Source organism: Pinus tabuliformis, chromosome 8, assembly GCF_031772625.1.
Source record: "Pinus tabuliformis cultivar Carrire ecotype Pingquan chromosome 8, CPIR1, whole genome shotgun sequence".
NCBI lineage: Eukaryota > Viridiplantae > Streptophyta > Pinopsida > Pinales > Pinaceae > Pinus > Pinus tabuliformis.
Window position 1 is genome coordinate 1121916757 of NC_142294.1, and position 24207 is coordinate 1121940963.

At 35.0% G+C, this 24207-nt stretch overlaps 1 protein-coding gene across 1 annotated transcript; it reads right to left on the bottom strand.

Annotated features, from left to right (window-relative positions):
• Positions 1–327: 327 nt before the first annotated feature.
• On the bottom strand, positions 328–4085 carry LOC149239282 (serine/threonine-protein kinase Nek6-like). The gene is made up of 6 exons (XM_089367109.1): positions 4001–4085; positions 3252–3333; positions 2502–2583; positions 2351–2381; positions 974–1038; positions 328–701 (listed from the first exon to the last, which is right to left on the bottom strand). Exons 3-6 carry the CDS (start codon positions 2560–2562, stop codon positions 670–672), a joined length of 189 nt encoding a protein of 62 aa, XP_089223235.1. The 5' UTR covers positions 2563–2583; positions 3252–3333; positions 4001–4085; the 3' UTR covers positions 328–669.
• Positions 4086–24207: the final 20122 nt, after the last annotated feature.

Genomic DNA, 24207 nt, shown 5'->3' on the forward strand with positions numbered 1-24207 from the left:
CAAAATTTCTATATTTAAATTGCTGATCCATTTATTGAATTGTTAATTGGTGCCACCAATGCTCACAAGGCAAATTTTCACAATAGGAAAAAATAGGAATAATTGATATAAATAGTAATAAATAAAATATAAATATTTGTTTACAAAGTAGGCCTGGATTGCACACAAATAAATTACTATGATACTGGATGCAACCTCTTTAGTGCAAGCATGTATAACATTTGTGCAAATTTTGAAAAACAAGTACATGTAATCATATATGCTAGCTGCAGAATATGGAGACATAAAACACAACATGTCTTTTCATCCTAGCAAAGGAGATGGTTGAAACTAGACTGGAGCATGTTGGAATATGAATGGAACACATATAAGGCACACAACAAGATGCAACCTCTTTAGTGCAAGCACTGTATAACATTTGTGCAAATTTTGAAAAACAAGTACATGTAATCATATATGCTAGCTGCAGAATATGGAGACATAAAACACCGCATGCCTTTTCATCCTAGCAAAGGAGATGGTTGAAACCAGCCTGGAGCATGTTGGAATATGAATGACACATAGATAAGGCACACAACAACAATGGTGTGTACAACAACTCCCTGATCAATAGCCTTTTTAATACCCCCTGCCTGGTTAAGTTTTGATAGACCAAGTATGCAACAATTGCTATGGAAATGACCATTCCATATTGGGTTCCTCTGCAAATCAACAACATCCCATGAACTACCATCCACATTTCCAAACACCAATTCAATCATTTGTTAAGCAAAACAACAACTTTCCTCAAATTCATGGCTTGATAAGAAGCGATAATCACCAGTAACACAAATAAAAATGTCAGTTCCAATTACCCTGTTCCGAACAAATTAAGGTTGTCAAACACTGGTTTGCGATGCAATTTAACTCAACATACTCTCTAGGATAGAATAACAAAGTGAAATAGAATGGCATTTGAGTTCTTGTGACTCACCAGGAATGTAGTAAAATATTCTAACAAGGAAGACGAAAAAGGCAGTCGATAAACCATAATCACATCTGTAATAATGTAGACAAACAAATCCACTGTCAGAAAAAATAAATAAATGTGGGATGACGTTTAAAGTCTTAGTTCATTTCACTGGAGGTTTGTCTAATTTTGCAACTCGGAAGAACCTAGTCACATGATCCAATAAAGGACATCTCCAAGTGTCTCTAGGGCCAACAATGGAACAAGAAAAGATTCATTGATGGTTGTGAGCTTTGAAAACATCAAAATCCCACAACTAATTTAATCACTTTTTGCCTCAATGACTACTTGAGTCCCAAAAGTAAAAGTTAAATTGTGACCAAAAAGGCCTTTTGAGGTACTGACTTTTGGAAACAGGCAAAAGAAAAAGCAAATGAAACTCGAGAGATTTATGTATAAATATCTAAAGCTGAAATAAAAGGTAAATTACGTCCCCCAAGAGAGCCTTTCAGGATTTTTTGTTTTTTGTTTTGTTTTGTTTTGTTTTGAAAGAAATATATTATTTAGAAATAGTCAAAAAGAAAAATATAAAAAGCTAAACAAATTGCTATAGAAAGATCTAGTCAATTGAAGTTGCCTATCCCAAATTAGTTAGCACTCTAAAGGAGCCCTTGGTGTCAACCTTATGCTTGAGAGAGATTATCATTAAGAAATTTATCTTTAGCAGATTTATGAGCTGATCTTTAGATTGTGGATTTTTTAGCTGTAAAACCAACCCAAGATGCCACAAGACAGGCTTATCCAATCATTGTTTTACAAAAATTATACACAGTAGGAATGGATGACCGAGCTTGTAAGCATGCTTATCTCAACCAATCAATATTATATTAGTAGGACAGACCACTCGATTATCATTATCTTAGTAGGAGACACCAGTCCATAGGATTATGAAGAAGCTCTTAGTCTCAACATTATACTTGAGACAAATCGTCATTAATAAATTTATGTTTAGCAAAGTTCAGAGCTGATCTTTAGATAGGGGATTTTGTAGCTGTGAAACCAACTCAAGCTGCCATAAATAAGGTTTATCTAATCATTGTTTTACACAAATTTTACACGGCAGGATTCGGTGGCTGAGAAAAATAAGGTTTATCTAATCATTGTTTTACACAAATTTTACACGGTAGGATTCGGTGGCTGAGAAAAGATCTTATGTTAATAGGAGAGACCACTTCATTCCATTATCATAATGTTAGTAGGAGACATTATCATTGTATTTTACAATTAAATATGAATTCAGTGGAACATTTTTTAATATTAGCTAGACCAGGAAAGGAAACATTTGTATAGTAGAAACTTTTAAATGTATAGTAGAAACTTACAAATGCTTTAAATACTGACCTGTGTGCAGTCATGTCATACATGCAACATCCTGCAAAACGTCGAGCTCTGAATTTAAAGACCTTTTAAAAAAATCAAGAGATGAACATTAAATAAAGAAAATGAAATTATGCTCAACAACAGGGTTTGAACAAAAGAAGGCAATATTCACCTGGTGACCAAATGTTAGACTTAATTCCATAAGAGATATTTGCTAGAAGCCCAAGACACATATAATTTGGAGTTCCTACAACCTGCAAAACGAATGCATTCAAAAAACAAGAGGTAATTTCCACCAAGGGTTCACGAAAGGAGACTGTCCAATTAGAGTGTCATGTAGCAACACCCAGACATTAATTCCATTTTTTTTTTAAACTAGTGAAACAGGGCTTCCAGATTCTATTACAGGAAAAATGTATTTGGCTGACATTATCATGCAATATCCTCCTAAAACATATGAACTTGTAGTGTAGATGGAAAAATAAAAAGTTCTTCTGCCAACACAATTTTCATGGCAGAATAACCATAAAAATGAATTTTGATTTAGAAATATTTGAAATTCAACTGCACCTTTGACAATTGTTCAATATTTTATAATCAAATCCTAGTTCAATCCCTAGGTGCAGAAGGCCCTTACACGACTTTGCATTTTACAATCAATTATGAATTCAGTGGAACATTTGTTAATAGTTAAACCAGGAAAGCCAACATTTGTATAATAGAAACTTGCAAATGTATAGTAGAAACTTACAAATGCTCTAAATGCTAACTTTTCTGCAGTCATTTTATGTATGCAACATCTCGCAAAATATTGAGCTTTGAATTTAAAGATTTTTAGAAAAAAAAGAAACGATCAACATTAAATTAAAAAAATGCAATGTTGATCATGAGCTGGTTCTGAACAAGAGAAGGCAATATTTACCTAGTGAGCAAATGTCACACTTGGATTCGTAAGGGATATCTGCTAGAAGCTCAGGACACATATACTTTCGTGTTCCCAAAACCTGCAAAGCAGATGTATCCAAAAAAACAAGAGGTAATTACCACCAAGGGTTCATGACAAGAGAGTGTTGAATTAGAGCGCAATTTAACAACATTTAGACATTAATTGCATTTTTTTTGGAAAACCAATCGAACATGGCCTTCAGATTATATTATAGGAAACATGTATTTGGCTGACATTATGATCCAACATCCTCCCAAAACATATGAACTTGTACTGTAGATGGAAAAAGCAAAAGTTCTTCTGCCAACACAATGTTCATGGCAGAATAACTAGAAAAATGAAATTTTATTTCAAAATATTTGGAATTCCATTGCACGTTTGACAAGTATTCAACGTTTTATAATTAAACCCTAGCTAAATTAATCAATCAAATCACAGTTGAACATCTGAGCACAAAAGACCCTTACAAGACTTTGTATTTTACAATCAATTATGAATTCAGTGGAACATTTGTTAATAGTTAAACCATAAAAACCAACATTTGTATTGTAGAAATTTACAATTGCTTTAAATGGTGACCTATGTGCAGTCATTTCATGCATGGGATATCTTGTAAAATATTGAGATCCAAATTTAAATACTTGAAAAAAAATGAAGGGATGAACATCTAAAAAAATGCAATTATGCTCATTAGCAGGGTGTGAACAAGAGAAGGAAATATTTACCTAGTGAGAAAATGTCAGACTTGAATTCATAAGGGATATCTGATACAAACTGAAGGCACATATAATTTTGATTTCTGAAAACCTGCAAAGCAAATGCATTAAAAAAAGAGCTAATTACTATACAGTGTTCATGGCAAAATAACCAGAAAAATGTGTGTGTGTGTTTTTTTAAATTGAAATTCAATAAAACAAATTGATGGACGTCCAACTCGCAGCCGTCGCAGGCACTATTTGATACAACATGATAAGAATGGTTAATTTCAAAGAGGTGTTGACAGTACTATAAGAAATATCACTAACCTGGTAGACAATGGTTAACGAATGCTTGAGACATCTATCCTTGAAACCTGGGAACACAAGGCACATGCAGATATATTTGAAGGAGTAGCAATTGAATTGGTGCTCCAAGAGATTCTGGAGCATAGAAACCCAAGATGACAAAGCTCTGAAACAGAGAATAGAAGTTTGAAACTGAAAAATTCAAGAAAGTGCTTTACCAGTGAGCAGTTCCTGGTAGCTGATCATTTTGATGAACTTGGTGACAAAATTTCTTGGATATGCTGCCAAACAAAAATGATCCCCTCCTTACTAGTGAGCAGTTTCTCATTGCTGATCATTCTGAAGAACTGGTTGACAAAGTGGCTTGGATGTGGTGCCAAACAAAAATTCTCTCGTCCTTTCTTAGGATGGCAGTGCACTCATAACATGGAAAGTTCAGAAAAACAATTGTGCTTACATTCATAATAATTGCATTGTTATTATAAAAAATCAGTATTTGACTGCAGATACAAGACTCTGTATTTTACAATCAATTATCAATTCAATGGAACATTTGTTAATAGTTAAAACAAGTTAGCCAACATTTGTATAGTAGAAACTTACAAATGTATAAAAGAAAATTACAAATGCTCTAAATGATGATCTATGCGTAGTCATTTCATGTATGCAACATCCTGCAAAATATTGAGCTCTGAGTTTAAAGACTTTAAAAAGAAAAGAAAAGATGAACATTAAATTAAAAAAATGCAATTATGCTCATCAGCAAGGTTTGAACCAGAGAAGGCAATATTTATCTAGTCAGCAAATGTCAGACTTGAATTCAAAAGGGATATCTGCTAGAATCTCAGGACACATATAATTTGGAGTTCCCACAACCTGCAAAGCGAATGCATTGAAAAAACAAGAGTTAATTAGAAACACGAGTTCATGAAAAGAGTTCATGTAACAATAGTCAGACATTAACTCCAAATTTTTTATTTTTATTTTTGAAAACCAGTGAAGCAGGGCCTTCGGATTCTATTACAAAAAACATGTATTTGGCTGACATTATCATCCAACATCCTCCCAAAACATATGAACTTGTACTGCATATGGAAAATAAAAATTTCTCCTACGAGCACAATGTTCATAGCAAAATAACCAGAAAAATGAAATTTTATTTCAAAATATTTAGAATTCAATTGCACATTTGACAAGTGTTCAACGTTTTATAATCAAATCCTAGCTAAATTAATCAATTAAATCATAGTTCAACACATGGGCAAAGAAGTCCCTTACAAGACTTTGTATTTTACAATCAATTATGAATTCGGTGGAACATTTGTTAGTAGTTAAACCAGGAAAACCAACATTTGTATGGTAGAAACTTACAAATTTATAGTAGAAACTTACAAATGCTTTAAATGCTGACCTGTGTGCAGTCATTTCATGGATGCAACATCCCGCAAAATATTGAGCTTTGAATTTAAAGAATTAAAAAAAAACGAACAGATGAACATTAAAAAAAAATGCAAATAGTGGCTCATCAGCAGGGTACAGGGTGTGAACAAGAGAAGGCAATATTTACATAGTGAGAAAATTTCAGACTTGAATTCATAAGGGATATTTGCTACAAGCTTAGGAGACATATAATTTGGAGTTCCCATAACTTGCAAAGAAAATGAATTTAAAAAACAAGAGGTAATTTCCACCAAGGGATTATGACATGAGACTGTCCAATTAGAATGTCATGTAACAACACAGAGACATTAATTCCAATTTTTTGGATTATTTCGTTTTGAAAACCAGTCAAACCTGGTCTTCACACTCTATTATAGGAAACCTGTATTTGGTTAACATTATCATCCAACATCCTTTCAAAACATATGAACTTGTACTGTAGATGGAAAAAGCAAAAGTTCTCCTGGTAGCAGAATGTTCATGGCAGAATAACCAGAAAAATGAAATTTTATTTCAAAATAGTTGGAATTCAACTGCGCCTTTGACAAGTGTTCAACGTTTTATAATCAAGCCCTAGCTAAATTATTCAATGAAAGCCTAGTTCAACACCTAGGTGCATAAGTCCCTTATAAGACTTTGTATTTTGCAATAAAATATGAATTCACTTGAACATTTGTTAACAATTATTATAAATGTATAGTAGAAACTTACAAATGCTTTAAATGCTGGCCTATGTATAGTGATTTCATGCATGAAAGATCTTGCAAAATATTGAGCTCCAAATTTGAAGGCTTTTAAAAAATACACAGGGATAAACATTAACTAAAAAAATGCATTAATGCTTAATAGCTGGGTGATCTGAACAAGAAGAGAGGGCAATTTTTATCTAGTGACCAAGTGTCAGACTTGAATCCATAAGGGGTATTTGATGCAAGCTCAGGACACATATAATTTGGATTTTCCACAACCTGCAAAGGGAATGCATTAAAAAAACAAGAGGTGATTACTGCACAATGTTCATGGCAGAATAACCAGAAAAAAATAAAATTTTATTTCAGAATATTTGGAATTCAATAAAACAAATCTATGGATGTCCAACTCCCAACTACTATTTGATATAGAATGATAAGAATGGTTAATATTTTACAAAAAAAAAATTCAGTAAAATTCACATAAGAGAAAATCTCATCGACGCATTTCTAACTAACTAGTGTGGTTCATCTTCACCACAAGATGAGGAACCCGATCTAGGCATAAAAATAAATAGATGAAGAGAAAAACTAACTAGTCGTTAGATTATAACAACTAATTTGACTCAAGAACCATTATTAATAAAATGATTTTTTTAAAAAGAAATAAAATATTCAAAAATAAATTAATTATAACTAATATTTATTTATTTATTTATATAAATTTATTATAAACAATATTATTAAAAAATAATTAGTAATAGATTTTTTATTATTATAAATAATATTATGAAATATAATAAAATTACCAAACAAAACAAACAACAATAAGATTATAATGACTAGTTTGACTAAAGAATTGTTATAAGTATAATAAAATAAAAATTATTTTATGGTAAAAAATAATTTATTGTTATAAATTATTCAAAATAAATTTATTATAAATAATATATATATATATATATATATATATATATATATTTCAAAATAAATTTATTATAAATAGTATTATTATAAATAATTTATTAATAAATTTGATTATCATAGTAATATTATTAAACAAGACAAATAAAGAAAAGAAACCAATAAACAAAATAAAATTTATAATGTTATAAATATAACAAGAAATAAGAAATAAATAAAAATTAAAATAACTTATAATTAAAATAAATATCAAGCCTAAAAAAAACCTAGGAAGATAGAGCAGGGATCCAACACCTATTGATACTCCAACCATCATCCTATTCATATTTATAGGCCTTTTTTCAATTTCCAAGGCCTCCCTGAATTTATGATAGTGAAAATCGTCAATTCTGGCAATGACCCTAGCTTCTTCAATGCATATGTGATGATTTGTCTTTTCCGCATGTTCTGCCAAAGCAGAGGAGCGATATCTACCATGCTTGATGTCAATAGCATGCTCATAAATCCTTTGATTTATTGATCAACCAACTTCACCAATATATGGAGTCCCACAGGAGTAATGAATGATGTAAACACCTTTCCCAACTTTGGGGTTCATAGGGTCCTTAATCGATCTTAGGGAGCTCCAAATAGTGTTAAGGGGCCTAAATGTCGAAGGAATATTATGATTTCTTAGGACCCTTGCAATATTATCCGTGGTCCCTTGGATAAACAAAATGTGCACTCCATAAAACCGATCCTTGGGATCATTCCTCTTCTTAGGACCTCTTTCCACCTTAAGGAAGGCTCTCAGATACTAGGACCTTCTATAGTCATTCTTATTAAAAACCTTAAGGAGGTGGGTTTTTTCATCTTTGAGGTGATTTTAATCAGAAACCCGTAACTCCCGAGTGGCTAAGGTGTTGAGAACACCGAGATTTTGAGCAGGGAAATGATGTGAACTCGCATGAAGATATTGCTCTGTGTGAGTTTTCTTTCGAAACACCTGATGAGAGAAAGAACTGTCATCCATTTTTGAAATAAGAACATCGAGAAAAGGAAGGCTACCATCAACTTCACATTCCATAGTGAACTTTATGGAATTAGATTGGTTGTTAAGATGTTGGAAAAACAACTCCAACTTTTCTTTGCCATGAGACCAGACGACGCAAGTGTCATCCACAAACCTTTTCCAAAGTTTGGGTTGGAATAGAGTTGATGACAAGGCCTTGGATTCAAAGTCCTCCATGAAAATATTAGACACCACAGGTGAAAGGGGTGAACCCATGACAACGCCACATGTTTTCTCATAAAAAATATTGTTAATATTGCAAAGAAGAGTTGATATCACTATAAGAAATATCACCAACTTGGTAGAAATTGGAATGCTTGGGATATCTATTCTTGAAACCTGGGAACACAAGGCACATGAAAATGTATTTGAAGGAGTATCAATTGAACTGGTGCTCCAAGAGAGTCTGGAGCATGGAAACTCAAAATGACAAAGCTCCAAAACAAAAAATAGCAATTTGAAACTGAAAATTTCAAGAAATTTCTTTACCAGTGAGCAGTTCCTAGTAGCAGACCATTTTGATGAACTTGCTGACAAAGTTTCTTGGATATGGTGCCAAACAAAAATGCTCTCCTCCTTACTAGTGAACAATTCCTCGTAGTTGATCATTTTGATGAACTTGTTGGCAAAGTCTCTTGGATGTGGTGCCACACAAAAAATTCTCTTCTCCTTTCTTAGGCAAGCAATGAAATCATTATAGGGCAAGTTTAGAAAACACCTATGCTTACCATCTATAACAATGCCATTGTTATTATAAAAAATCAATATTTGAGTGCAAATACTACTTATATGCTTCACTATCATTGGCCATTAAGAATGCATAATCAAAGTCTATAGCTTGAAAATAATTAACATATTGAAGCATTTGTAAGAACCACAATGGTTTCCAAAGAAAGAACAAGTCATTTTAGAAACTATGGCTTTTCTCCATTATTGATGACTAGCAAAAAAGAGGCAAAAAAATCATTAGGTAGGATAGTCTAAGCACTTAACACCATGAAAAAATACAGTACTCTTAGATGATAGTGAGACTCACTATTCTTGTGAGTACAAGTGCAGTATAAAAGTAGTAAAAGAAAGTTAGGAAAGACAAATGACACCCAGTCCTTGCTAGTTCATTATATCATATATTTTCATTTGTATATGTCTGCAATCACATTCCAGATAACCCAAAAAAACAAAACTTGTGTACAAAAAAACTCATTAACAAATGAACACAGTATGAACAATAACTATGTACTGGGAAGTTAAATTTTCAATAACTATGTACAACAAAAGCAAAAGACAAATTTCTAAATTTTCCTGTGGAGACATATTTCAACACAAAAGGTTTGATTTTCTCCATTATTTATGAATGGCAAAAAAGAGGCAAAAAAATCATTAGGTAGCATAATCAAAGCACCTAACATCATGAAAATTACAACACTCTTAGGTCATAGTGAGACTCATTGTTCTTGTGAGTACAAGTGCAATATACAAGCAATAAAAGAAAGGAGAGACAAATGACATTCAGTCCCTGCTAGTTCATTATATCATATATTTTCAATTGTATATGTCTAAAATGAGATGTCAGATATCTTAAAAAAGCAAAACTTTTTTCCAAAGGAAAAATCGTAATCTTTCATTATGAGGAAAAATTACATGTAGTAGATGCCAGATGGCATATGCAGTATCTATAGATAGTATGGATCTTTGTACAATAATAGTTGTAACAAAAGTATGGCCTTGCCATTTCCAGTATCAAAAAGAAAGAAACAGTCTGTATTGTCTCTTTAACAACAGATATATAAATATATACATATTGATTGTAGCTATGCATTTACTCAAAAATAAAATAGTATACTTAGGGCCTTTCCACCCTATAGTATTCCTGGTCAATATATGGCCTGTGATGATACTGATAAATCTCTAAATCCTGTTGTTCAACGATTATCCACAAGCCTTGGGGTTGTAGCGCGCCCTCCTTGGAAAGTTTGTCAACATCTTCATTGTGTTCCCTGTATATATGTTGACAAGAGACCATATTAAAAACTGCTTTGAGATTGTATACTTCGTCCAAAATATTTTGAAGAGATATAGCATGAGAATGATTTTTTTTATTGAACCAATTGATGATGATTTGTGAGTCTCCAAAAATTTGTATGGAAGTGCAGTTATGTGCTAGTGCAAAATGGAGCAAGTGTCTGAGAGTGATAAGCTCAACATAATTATTTGTTCCTTCCCCAAGTCCTAATTGGACTTTGTAGTAATGTTGTTCCTAGAGGTATAACAAGAAACCCCCTCCGCTGCCATGTGGTTGAGCAGCCCCATCAAAGAAAGCCCACGGCTGTGACTTATCAATGCGACCAGGTCCCGAGATTTTGCGAGTGTGTGTCTGTTCCTCTTCAGGGATATCGTGGTAGACTGCCACTGCCTTTGCAATGAGCAGTGGCCAGCAGACGGATTCATTCTTAAAGATAAGGTGATTCCAAGAGAGCCATAAGGTCCAACATATAATTAGGGGTAAGCATTGTGCTTTTTGTCTCTGGTGAACTGTAATCCAGTTATTCCATGCTTGTTGAATTGAAGAACCCTGCCATGCATTGTGCATAGAGAGTTGTTGTGTAACAACTTTCCAGAATTGAGTGGCAAATGGACAGAGCAAAAACAGGTGCTCATTTGTTTCAGTTGCTTGTTTACATAGAATACACCAACTCGAGCCATGTATAGATCTGCACATAAGAGCTTCTCGAGTGGGAGTTTTGTTACTTAAAACACTCCACATGAAGAGACGGGCCCGTGGAGGAGCTTTCAATCTCCATAGCTGCTGCCACCATGCAATAGTATGCGTAGGCTTACGGGTCTGAAGAAGATGGTTATAACCCAGTTTAGGAATGTATTTCCCGTGCTCAGCTGGTATCCATACTAATACGTCAGGGTCCTGATTGAGAGTTATATGCACTTCGGACAAAGCCCCAAGATATGATTCCCATGTATGCTGCCATTGTACAGGAATGTTCAGCTCATGAGCTGATCGCCAACGCTGACTAAATATGGTACTGTGCTCATGATCGGCAATCTGAGCAATCGTCGTGATATTCCTGTGATTGAGATGATGTAATAGGTCCAGGTGCAGGAGGTATCTGTTACCCCCACCTATCCAAGGATCGATACCCAAGCGAACAGATGAACCATTGTTGATGCGCCATGCCAATCCAACTCTAATGAAAGGCATTGTTTGTAATATTGCTTTCCATACAATGGATATTCCCCCATGGGGCTAGTCTTGTGAATGGACCCAGTCCAAAGTATGCTACGGCCAAATGTATTTATGGTATGTCACAGTTGTCCAAAGGTTTTTTGCAGTGAGAAGAGACCAACTCATCTTGGCTACAAGAGCTTGGGCAAATATAGGCAGATCTTTTAACCCCCATCCCCCCCCATTTCTTTGGCAGGGCAATGTTCTTCCAGCTTACCCAAGCAAATGTTTTACCTTCCTTATGGCCATTCCATAGATATTGACAGCATATCTGTTGTATACGACTGAGAATTCCCCGTGGGATCTAGGCAAGAGACATCCAATATACCGGGGTGGCTTCTAGAACAGATTTTATCAGGACAAGTCTCCCTGCTCTTGAAAGTAATCTATGGTTCCAAATTTTCAACCTCTTCTCAAGTTTAATCACTAACCAGATCCAGTCAGCAATCCGATAGCTGTGGGGTTTTATCCAGAAACCCAAGTATTTGAGACCATCCGAGAGGTTGTGTGGTTGGTAATGAAAGTACAGTTGGGCTGCTCTGTCCTCCTAAGGGGTAGTATGAGTTAGAGTAATCATAGATTTTGTCTGATTTGCAGCCATGCCTGTAGCTTTTTCAAAGAGGGTTAGAATATCATGGAAGGAGGCCGAGTCCCTGATGCTGCCATCCAGGAATATCAAGACATCATCTACAAAGAGCAAGTGTGTGAGGTGGCAGAGCTCATTCATTCTCAGGCCTTTGAGTCTGCTCTCCCTTTTAACAGAGGCAATGAGCCTACTGAGACCTTCCATCACTAAAAGGAACAGAAGAGGAGACAATGGACACCCCTGCCTCAACCCTCATTCGGCATGAAAGAATTGGGATACCGAGCCATTAATCATAATACTGAAGGAGGTTGTGTTTATGCAATAGATAATCCAGTTTGTGAATACTAAAGGGAACCCTAAGTGAATCAGGATCATCTTGATAAAAAGCCAGTTTACCCGGTCAAAGGCCTTGGCGAGATCAATCTTGAGAATTATGCTTTTCAAGTTCTTAGATTTTATAGAGTGAATGGCTTCCTAGGCTGTGCCTATGGCTTCATGGATTTGCCTGTTTTGGAGGAATGGAAATTGCTCAGGGGAGATATGGTGGGATAGTATGGGACGGATCTGGTTTGCTATGATTTTAGCGATGATTTTGTATAAGGTATTGCAGAGTGATGTGGGACGAAAATCATTTAAGCATGCAGGTGAGTCAGATTTCAGAATGAGAGCAATGAAGGTGGTGTTGATGGCCTCATACATTCTTCCAGAAGTCCTACACTCTTCAACAACATTGAGAAGGTCATTCCCGATGAGGTCAAAAAATGCTAAGTAAAATTCAATAGGCCAACCGTCCGGCCCAGGGATTTTATTTTTCTGGAACCATTTTAGTGTCCCTTCAAGTTCATCTCTGGTGATTGGAGAAGTAATCTCATCAACCGTATCCTGATTGACAAATCTGGGAAAATTCCCTACTACTCACATGATATCAGCAAGGTTTGTTACAGGAGGTTCCTTAAATCGCTGTTGGAAGTGTGATATGCCCAGTTGTGAGAGTTGGTGGAAGGTTTTTTCTATACTTCCATCAGGGATGGGCAGTTGCCAAATAGTATTGGAGGCTTTCCTTCCCTTGGAAAAGTTATGGAAGTACCTAGTGTTCTCATCCCCAGTTTTGAGCCAGATTGCACGGTTCTTGAGTCTCCAAGTTTCCTCATGTTCCTTCAAGACTTTTTCTCTTTTATTTTCCAGATCAATCAGTTTTGATTTGGCTTCAGCACATAAGAAACCCCTGTTGTTGTTATCATTAAGGTCCGCCACGGATGATTCTACAGAGGAGAGGATATGGTTATCCTTCTGCTGTTTTTCCTTAGTCCACTTGATAGTGAGCTTCTTGAGCTGAAGAAGATTTTGACAAAATCCCTCAGCCCATGCATCACACTGTGAGGGAGGGTTTTGTGTCTAGTAGTTGGTGACCAGCTCGATGAAAGAGGGATCCTGAAGCCAAACAGAGTTGAATTGGAACGGGGCCTTGGGTTTGATTTCCGAACCAGCTGCTTCTAGATAGATAGGAGAGTGGTCAGATATGCCTCCTGACCCAACCCACTACTTATAATGAGATAAACGCTGAATCAGTTGATTCTTAATGACAAAGCGATCCAGTCTTCTAGCGAGGGCGGCCTCCCCAACCCTTCTATTCCTCCATGTAGGCAGTGGCCTGTTCATAGGAACATCTGTAAGATGGCCCTGTTCAAGGAGATTTTCTATGGTATCAGAGAGTGGATCAATCTGTGCCGATGATCCCCAGGATTCACTGTATCCAATAGAAAAGTTGAGGTCCCCTCCCAAGATGAAGTTGTCAGAAGTGGACAGGGAGAGATTGAGGTGAGTCTAGAGGGCCTCTCGCCCTTGGCACGGCCCATATACATTCATAACACGGAACTCCATTCCCAACTCCGCAGAGAAAAAATCAATACCAATGTACCCCTTCCCTCCCCAAGTCGATTTGGGGTTTACAGTACGGGGATTGAATCCCAAGGCCAGACCACCAGATCGACCTGTAGCATCAAGGGAAATGAACTCCCACCCTGGGCAAATATTCTGCAGAACCCTTGTAGTGTGTTGAGCTTCCCCCAGGGTTTCTTGTAATAGGATTAAATCGACCGGTTCAACAGTAAAAAGTTTGCGGAGGGCTAGTTTTTTGGGAGAACTGGCCAAACCCCTGTAGTTAAAGGAGAGGCATTTCATGGGGGAACCATATCAAGGGTTTTCTTTGCTCTAAGAACCCAGTCTAATGAGGATTGTCTTCTCGAGATCACCTCAGCTCCTGCTTGAAGAATAGCATGCGAGAGGTATGATTTACGCCCCCGAAGGGGTTTTATGGAAGATGTGGGGAGAGTCAGGCTGAGGCATGTGTTCGATAGATGTGAGTCCCCAATGGAAGTTCACGATCGAAGATTATATGGATGAGGGGGTGCCGAGGGAGAAGGAGGTAGAGAGGAAGATTGCTCCGGGTGGGTAATAGGGGAGGTGGTGGAATCTACCAAATGGTGGGGGAGAAGTGAGCATGTAATAGAGGCAGGGGGCATGGAAAAATGCATAAGCGATACACTATGCATATGCTGTGCAGAAGATGCATATACAGAAGATAGAATAGGGGAAGAGGGAAGACGAATACCCGCTGAACGAGCCGCTTCAGCAGCTGCCCTGGCTCGAGTCAGAGGAGGGGATGGAGGTCCCGAAGGTGTTCCTGAGTCGTGCTGAACCGGCCTGGATGGGGTTGCCTTCCGGGGTGGATCTGGAGCGGCCACGGGGTGCTTCCTGATGATGATAGGGGTTCCTTTGTCGATGCCAGCTTCTTGTCCCGCTGTTGCTTCCTGGGATTTCGAGACTAGAGGGCATTCATTGAACAGATGCCCAACCTTGTGACACCTTCAACATCTAAATGGTACACCCTCATAATCTAAGATATGAACCCTAGTGAAATTTCACCCTTGTAGAGTTTTCTTTTCTTCCAAGCCCTCCCGAGTGTCCAGATGCATTAGAATGTGGGCTAGCGTTCGGTTTTTGGATTAGACGATGGATTTTTCGTAGTCCAGAAAAGTGCCAAGGGTATTCCATATCTTTACAAACACCTCTTCTAACCAGTATGGTAGAGGTAATCCTGGCAACCACACCCAAAGAGGTCCTACTCCAATCTGCTCTGTTTTTGGATCGAAAAGAGGGCTCCATCTTTTGAGTAAAACTTACACTATTTCTATATGCCAAAATCGAGCCAGGGCCAGGTTCGTGTATTCTTCGAGGGCAAAGTGAAGCGCAAACCACCCACGAGGTAGAGTTTGAACCTCCAGAAGCTGTAAAAAGGGAAATCAAAGAAGCCATTGAAATAGAAAAAAGGAAGAACAACTTTAACCGAGATGATGGATTAAAACTAAGCAACACCTGGAAACCTTTACTTGAGATCTTAAAGAACCAATAATTAACTCATATCCTTTTTAATAATTTAAGCCCTCACCTATCATTAAAAGGTTAATAAAATATAAATCAACTCAACAAGAAAACATTATATAACATCCTCCTCAAACAATAAAACTAAAACATAAATAAACATATAAATCGAATAATTGGTTATTTCATAACTAATCATTTGATAATATTAAAATAAATTAAAATCATAACTTATTAATTATAACAACATGGTAACACATGTATTTAAATTAAACATATAGTCGTATTAACTCATATTAAAACAGCTAGAAAATAAACAATAGGAACCATATAGAAAATTATAAGGAATTAATTAAACAAGTTAGTTAATTAAGTAAACAAATTAATTAATTAATTAGTTAATTTGTTCAATTAATTTATTACACAAACATATTAGTTAATTAATTAGAGAACTAATTAGGGCATTGATTAAAACAAATTAATTAATTAATTTTACAAATTAATTAATTAATTAAACAACTAATTGATTAATTAAACATATAAATCAAATAATGGGTTATTTCATAACTAACCATTTGATAATATTACAATAAATTAAAATCATAACTTATTAATTATAATAACATGGGAACACGTGCATTAAAATAAACATATAGTCCTTATAACTCATATTAAAGAGTTAGAAAATAAACAATAGGAATTATATATAAAATTATAGGGAATTAATTAAACAAGTTAGTTAATTAATTAAACAAATTAATCAATTAGTTAAACAAATTAATTGGTTATTTTGTTTGTTTAATTAATTAATTACTCAAACAAATTAATTAATTAATTAGGGGATTGATTAAAACAAATTAATTAATTTAACAATTAAAGTAAACAAAATAATTGATTAATTAAACATATTAATTAATTTAAGTAAACAAATTAATTAAAAAAAATAAAAATAAATAAATAAATAAACAAACAAATAAATAAATAAATAAATCTGAGTATTAACAAACTAAGTGGAGATTGACCGACCTAATTTCTTAGATTAACTCCTTCATAACCTATATATATAACTTAAAATATAGCTCATGGATACATCATGAATATCTCTAGAATATCTATTGTCACATCCCCTAATGATGGACTCACTTGGTAGTCCAAAACGTTGGGTTCATAAAACTCTATAACAGGTCATTCCTCCTCTATTTAAAGCTGTAAAAAGATCTGTCCCCAAATGTCTTTTACCCATTGCCCTAATCGTTCCGTTGTTTAGGTTCTGCCACGAACCCTACCCACCAACACTTTGCCTGCTCTATCAGCGACATCCCCCATAGTGAGACCTTCGCTGAACTTAATGGTGAAATCCTTTCCGGATGCCCTGATGCACTTAGTTTTCTTCTTCCCTGTCCGCGGCGCAGTGGGATGGTCCTGTAAAGGGTCTGAGGGATTTTTTGATGCCGAGAGAGGCTCCACCAACCTAACCCAGATAACTGGGGTATCGAAACAACTTGATGGGTGAGGAAGGTCCAAAGCTTTTTCTCCAGATCCGGGGTGTTCAGGGGATAGATGAGTTTGTGCAGCCGCTTCAGATGGAGGGCCCGGGTGGAGAGCAAGTTCTGGGAAAAACAAAGGTTTGTGGGGGGGTGCAGGATTGAATAGAGGATATGAGCAGGAAGCTAGCAGGTTGAGGGTGCTATGAGACAAGGGCTGACAGTCAAGAGCTGGCGAGTCGATGGAGAGGGAATCGACGCAAAAGGTGGAGTCCTTATGCCCGAGAAGGGAGACAATCGGCACTGGAATCGAGCTGGATGGTGCAGATGAAACGAGAGCCATTTTAGGGTTAGGGTTGCAAAAAACAGCTTGTTCCGAGTAGGGATCCAGCGAGTAGTCCACAACATCAAGCTCCATGCCCTCCATGCTAACCGTTGATATCGACAAATGGATAGGATGTGCAGGCGAGGAACGACGAGCTGTAGGCTGAAGGAAAGAAAACGCTACGGAAGCTGTCTGCAGTTAACCATGGTCGGTGATGCGGCTAGGGTAAATGCAGGTTGGGTAGCAACACTCCATCCTTCCTTGCTTTCGCTACAATTACACGATGTATGTTACTTTGCTCATGAAAGAAATAGTTATGGTCCAGTATTTCTCATTAAGATGGTTTCAAGAATACAAAAGTGTAAGCTCTCAAACACTTCTTTGCAAAAGTTAAGGACCCTGATCCTTAAAAAAGTAAAACTTATGTACAAGAAAATTCATTAACAAATTAACACAATATGAACAATAACTATGTACTGTGAAGTCAAATTTTCAAGAGGATTTGAGATATGACAAGAAAAGTAGAAGACACATATGTCAATTTTCCTGTGGAAACATATTTCTAACACAAAATATTTTATTTTCTCCATTATTCATGAGTGACAAAAAAGAGGCAAAAAAATCATTAGGTAGCATAGTCAAAGCACTTAATATCATGAAAAACAGAATATTCTTAGATGATAGTGAGACTTGCTATTCTTGTGAGTACAAGTGAAATATAAAAGTAGTAAAAGAAATTTAGCAAAGACAAAGGACATCCAATCCTTGCTATTACATTATATCATATATTTGAAATTATATATGTCTGCAATGGGACGCGAGATAGCTTAAAAAAACAAAACTTGTGTACAAGAAAACTCATTAACAAATAACACAGTATGAACAATAACTATGCACTGGGAGTTAAATTTTCAAGAGCATTTGAGATAGGACAAGAAAAGCATAGGACAAGTATATCAATTTTGTTGTGCAAACACATTTCTACATAAAATACTTGATTAAACATGTATAGGAACTAAGAAATTAATACACATTTAATTTTTTTCCTTCAGATAATGCAACTCCATAATCTGCAGAAATGAAAAACTCAAGTCAATATTTTAACAGACTAAAGCAAAATATGGCATATAGATAGTGTGTTATAATAAGCTTCTTGGAAATAGGTTTCAATGTATATAAATATTCATATTGCAAACTATGCATTTATTTCTATGCTTTTGATTGTAGAGGAAATAGTGATTGATTGGAAAGTTCCAAAAAATAAGAGCAATTACTAGTTGCTGGCAAAAAAAAGTATTTGATTATAAAGTTTCCAGGAAACATTGAGAAAGCAGTGAACAAAATGTTCTTGTATGTTGTAATTCAAGGACCTGCAGGAAAAGAAAAATTATAAATTAGTGTTTCTGTAAGAACTTGTGAATTATGAGTTAGAGAAACGCAGAAGGAGACAAAAGTCAAAGAGGACAAATATCTTAACTACCAATATGTATAACTTTGAGGCACAAAAAAAATAGTTTTTTTAGTTGCAGTTCTTCGATTTCAGCAATAATGTTGTTGGCCGGTAAGGTGAAAAGACCTCGAATGCAAAGTTTTCTTAAATTGAAAACTGTAGATGATATGCTCTATATGTATTGTTGAAAGCTTGTTTAAGCTATAACTAGGCAATTCTTTTTTAGCTCTGGCATTTGTAACATGCAATCAACTTTGTAGCCATCTGTTTCCAATGTGCATTCAACAATATGCTCGTAACTAAATGCTATGCTATTAATAAAAATGTGCATCTATCTGTATTTGAATGAACAAGTTGTTTTCATTTACTGCAAACTCTTTGGAAAGGAGGAGAACAAACATTTACCTAAACTAGTAGGTCCTTGGGCATACCCCACACTAGCTCCAAGACGTTGGTCTCTAACTAAAAAAGTAAACGCTTGAGCTTGAGAGGCTTCTGGGCCGGTGGGCCCATAAAATTCACTGGGATAAACGATATTGTTGAACCAAACAAAACAACAAGCAATAAAACCAAAGAGGGATAGAGCCGCTAAACTATAGGACAAATAAGCTTCTCCGGACCATACGAATGCACGGCAAGCCCATGCAAAAGGTTTGGTTAAGATATGCCAGATACCACCTCCTTGTATCTATTATGTGAAAACAATATGATGATTAGCATGGAATATTTTTTTGTCAAAATTGCAAGGTTTTGTATACTAGAGCAAATTCATTGTTAATTGAATAAAGAATGAATTAGCAAAGAGACCTGTGTTCTTGATTTAAGAAAAGATAACAGATGTGTTCTTGCAAACTCATCATTCAGTGGATCAATAAATGTTGCTGATCTAGAGCGCAATTGTTGATTGCCTTTCACATCATTTCTAACAATGTTTTTGAACAGGTAGAGTGGAGTCATATTTGATGCCACTTTGTACTGAATTTTAAGAAAATGGTCTCTGTGACTATCATTAAGTAGTAGCTGCATGAAATTAGAGAGCCCAAGTTTTCTTAAACAAATTGTACTAGAGAGCATGAAATGATTGTTAGTTTGACTATGATTGAAAACAAAAGAGCAAGAACACAGATGGAGAGAAACTATTTACTTTGTGGGAAAAAAAGCAAGTTTTCTAATTGTAACAAAAAACTTACAATTGCATTGTCATCTGCAACTTCTCCATCTTTGATATTGAGTTCCAGTTATGTGTTATTTTGTTGGCAACCCATCACTATTGCTGCTATTGACCTAATTGCATATGCGTCATTTGAGACAAGAAGATTGTGTATAGTTTTGTTTGGAGTCAATCTACATTTTTTGCAAATTTGTTCAATTGGCTCAACTGTCGTTTTTTCGTGTAACACGATGCAACATTTCGCGTCTCCTCATTCTTAAAGTCCTTCGTTTCGAATTGTAAAGTCTGTAATGTGAACACTGTTTCCAATAGTAAACATGTCTTGGAAACCATCTATTAGATTGTTGCTCATGTTCACTTTAATAGTTAGCTGAACATGGGTATCAACCAAATCAACATGGATTAACCGAGCCTTTGCAGGAGAGTTGGAGCTTTTACTCTGTGCTTGGCCATAGACAATCAAAATATCTCCCTAAAAAATTTTGGCATGTGCTCCTGAGCATATTTCGATGATTGAGGAGCGCGCTGGTTGCATTGTTTTTTTACCTGCATATATGCAAAATGAGAACAATGTGCTTGAAAATACATGGTCATTGAGTGACTACAAACTTGTCATTTCATAGCACAAATATCAAGTGTAAAACAATACTAACCATTTTGTATTTTCACCCTCTACAATTTCTTTATGGAGAATTTGTTTACTAGAACTGGGTGTTTCCGTGTAATTGTTGCAAACATGTCAACTGATTGTTGTTAGACAAGAGGATTGCAAACGGTTAAATTCGAAACAAATTTATAAAGATGCTTGAAAACTGTGTATGCTTGACATATATATATATATATATATATATATATATGGAGAGGGAATGGCCAATTGAACAAAGTGAATTAGCCAAAACTAAAATGAGCATTGCTCTATATGAACACCGGACAATTTTTTTTTTACATTACTTATTTATTTTATTTTTATATTATGATAAACCATAGTTGATTGCTATGAAGTCAATGTGCATAAATGGAAATACAAAAAAATGTTATTAAGATTTCATTGAGTGGTATAAACAAATTTCATTTATCAAATGTTCTATTGACAACCATTATGGTGGGGAAAACATTGTTCCTTTTTTTTTTCTTTTTAATAGATTTGGACAATAAACAATCAAACAAGAACTACTAATCAGAGTAACAATGGTATTTAATATATATAACAAAATTTTATAACTAAAAGTTGAAAACTGAAAATTGCATTGTAGTCATCACAGAATTATGTTGATGATTAAGAGATTGAAAAGTAATTAATATATGGATTTATGTTCTTTTGTCTTTTGTTATTTTGTGTAGCTTCTTTCATTTTCAATGTTTACAAATGATAGTATATATCTAGAATAGACATATGCACACGTGACATTTATTGTCACAAATGAATGATGGAGTTGTAGAAGATGAATATTGCTAGAATGATTCAAGCCAATGTCAAAGGTCTGGAAAGACATAATGCATGATGATCTATCCAATAAGCATCAAAGACATGGAAGTGAAACAAATGTATGCGATGATATTTGTTTGAAAAAAATAGATTTGATGGAGGTGATTTTGTTTTTGTTTCTTAAAAACAAAGAATGTTAGCATTCATTAGATCATAGTCAGCAATGATGTCTTCAAAGTGCAGTGAGCAGTGAAAAGCTACGTATGTTCAATGAACATATTGTGAAACAATTGTTTGTTTTAGCTGAATACAAATTATATTCAAGTTCATAAGAAGCCTTTTCTCTAAGTCTATGTAGCTTAGTAGCAACTTTGTCATTGAGACAAAAGTTTTTTTGTTCCAATTTTTTTAATAAATACAAATATTTATTATCTTTGACACGAGAAAGTGCAGTGTAGACAAGTCCATGTTGTATAACTCCTTTTGGATCAAAAGCCAATTTGTCCATGGTTAATCCTTGTGATCGATGTATGGTTCGTGCACATGCCAATTGTACATGAAATTGTTCTCTTGTAAAACTATTTTTGTCATTTGATTCATTTTGTCTGCAAACTCTAATAATAGGTGTCCAATTAGGCACAATTCCATCTTTGTACAAATGCACCATTTTTTTCGTTGAATAGTGCCAATAGTTGAATCAGAAAATTCAATCCAAATGGCTCCATTCTCTATGGTTGTAGATGCTCTAAAAATTCCTTTGGCACCATTGACCAAGCCATCTTGGATATTGTAATTTACACTAGTTAGTTCAACACACATATTCTTTTTTAGCACAATGGTAGATGGCAATTGCATTTTCATGTTCCTATCGCAATATGTATTTGTTGACTCAATGGTTTTATCACATGCATTTAATGTGATTGTTTTTGTGTCGATAAGAGACAACATTTGTTTATTATGTTCATGTACTTTTTTGTTTAGGTAGAAAAGACATGGAAACATTGGATCATCTGGTGGGTTTCTATAACAATTTTTGTTCAAGAATGTAAGATCATCGGCAGTATGAGAACATGTTCTTATTCTGTTTAAAATTTCCATGAATTTTTTATTGTCTTGTGGCATCACTTGTTTTAGTTCATAAGCTTTTACATTGTCCTTCCAAAAACTATAAGGTACAATAGTTCCTTTAAGACATGGTTTTTCAAATATCCAACAATCACGTATAGGTTGCACTTGGCACAAGTCCAAATAGGCTAGTTGGAGTGTGCATGATTTCTCAGAGTCGTTTGTCAATGTTATATAGCAATTGAGAGCCAATTAATGAAGCTTCATCCATGAGTATGAATTTTAGCTCTTCATATTCTTTGCTCAATATATCAAGTGTGTTAGAAGTCAATGGTTTCATGTCATATGGTGAAAGTGGTAAATGCAAAGCTGAATGGATCGTGACACGGTTTGCAACATATGTAGTCTTGCCAGTAAATGCAATTATGAGACCCCTTTTTTTTTTCAATGGGTCACTTTGTAAATATTTGTTATAGAGTCGCACTAGTGCACGATAAAGTGCTTATGCAGTAAATGTTTTTGTTGTACCTGCACCTCTAGTGATGAATAAATAAAAGCACTTCCCTGGATTGTTTTTTCTCCATTGAACTATTTGTTTGATTATTGATTGTTGCTCTTGGTTTAATTGTCTCCTATTTTCATAATATGCCAATGTGTTCAAGGCAAATGGATGCTTAATGGATTCATTGTTTTTTGTATATTTAGTGTGCATGTTTCTAATTTTCATTTTCTCTTGCAAGTAATTTTGGATGTCATATTTTTCAGTAGAACAAGTATTATTGTAATCTTGCAATGAGAAATGAAGATTAAATGTTTCTTCATTTCTGGACGCAATTGTAGAAGCAATTTCTATATCACCCCATTGTGAAAATAGACGCGAAAACAATTTTTCAGTTGCATTGACAATGGGTATATGTGACAAGTATGCCTCATCCCATGTTTCATTATCTTTCTTCAGAGTGTATTCAAATTCTCTGTATGGAACATAGAGCATCATTTTTTATCTACAATGGTTTTCTGGATCCTTGTGTTCATTGTATTAAATGAATCGTATGACACATGGGCATTTTCTTTTCCTGATTATTGCGTTTGTGATTGAATAGGACGAAGCATATTATTCTAAACAAATGTTTTCAAGCTCAATATGGCGTTTGACATATTTATCAATTGTTTTCATGCAAATAATATCTTCAGGGTTAGTGTGTTCTTGTTGCAGCAAGTTAGTTTTTTTAGCTCATATGTTCGTTTTTCGATTGGAGCAGTGTTAATGAAAATTGTTTTTCTAGAAGATGAATGTAAAGGCAATGAGAGAACAATGTGAACAACATTTCTACTTGACATTTGTTGCATATTTAGAAATGTGTTTCCAAGTTTACGAATAGTTTGAATTTTGTTGTCCCCATCAGACATGCAATTTTCACGAATTTGTTTGAAAGCATTTGTCATGGAACAATCCATTTTTGTCATATAGGAAGCTACAATAGGTTGTTGCGACATAAGCATCTAAAACAAATTGAGTATCTGCGTTTGCTTGCCAATGATGGGATTCTTCTTGCGAATTCATTTATCCACACATCGCAAGGATTTATTTTGAGTAGTACGATAGGGAGAGTAATAGAAGAGTGAAGGAGCAATATGTATTCTTGTTTTGTAATTCCAAGATCTACTAGAAACATGTTGAATGTTATGTATCTTGAA

Bases quoted from the DNA above. Each gene is read 5' to 3' on its own strand.
- LOC149239282 (XM_089367109.1), bottom strand. From the start codon at position 2,562: ATGTGTCTTGGGCTTCTAGCAAATATCTCTTATGGAATTAAGTCTAAC. The intron at 2,382-2,501 runs GTGAATATTGCC...GACGTTTTGCAG, and splicing joins GTCTAACATTTGGTCACCAG to GATGTTGCATGTATGACATG. The intron at 1,039-2,350 runs GTCAGTATTTAA...ACATTATTACAG, and splicing joins TATGACATGACTGCACACAG to ATGTGATTATGGTTTATCGA.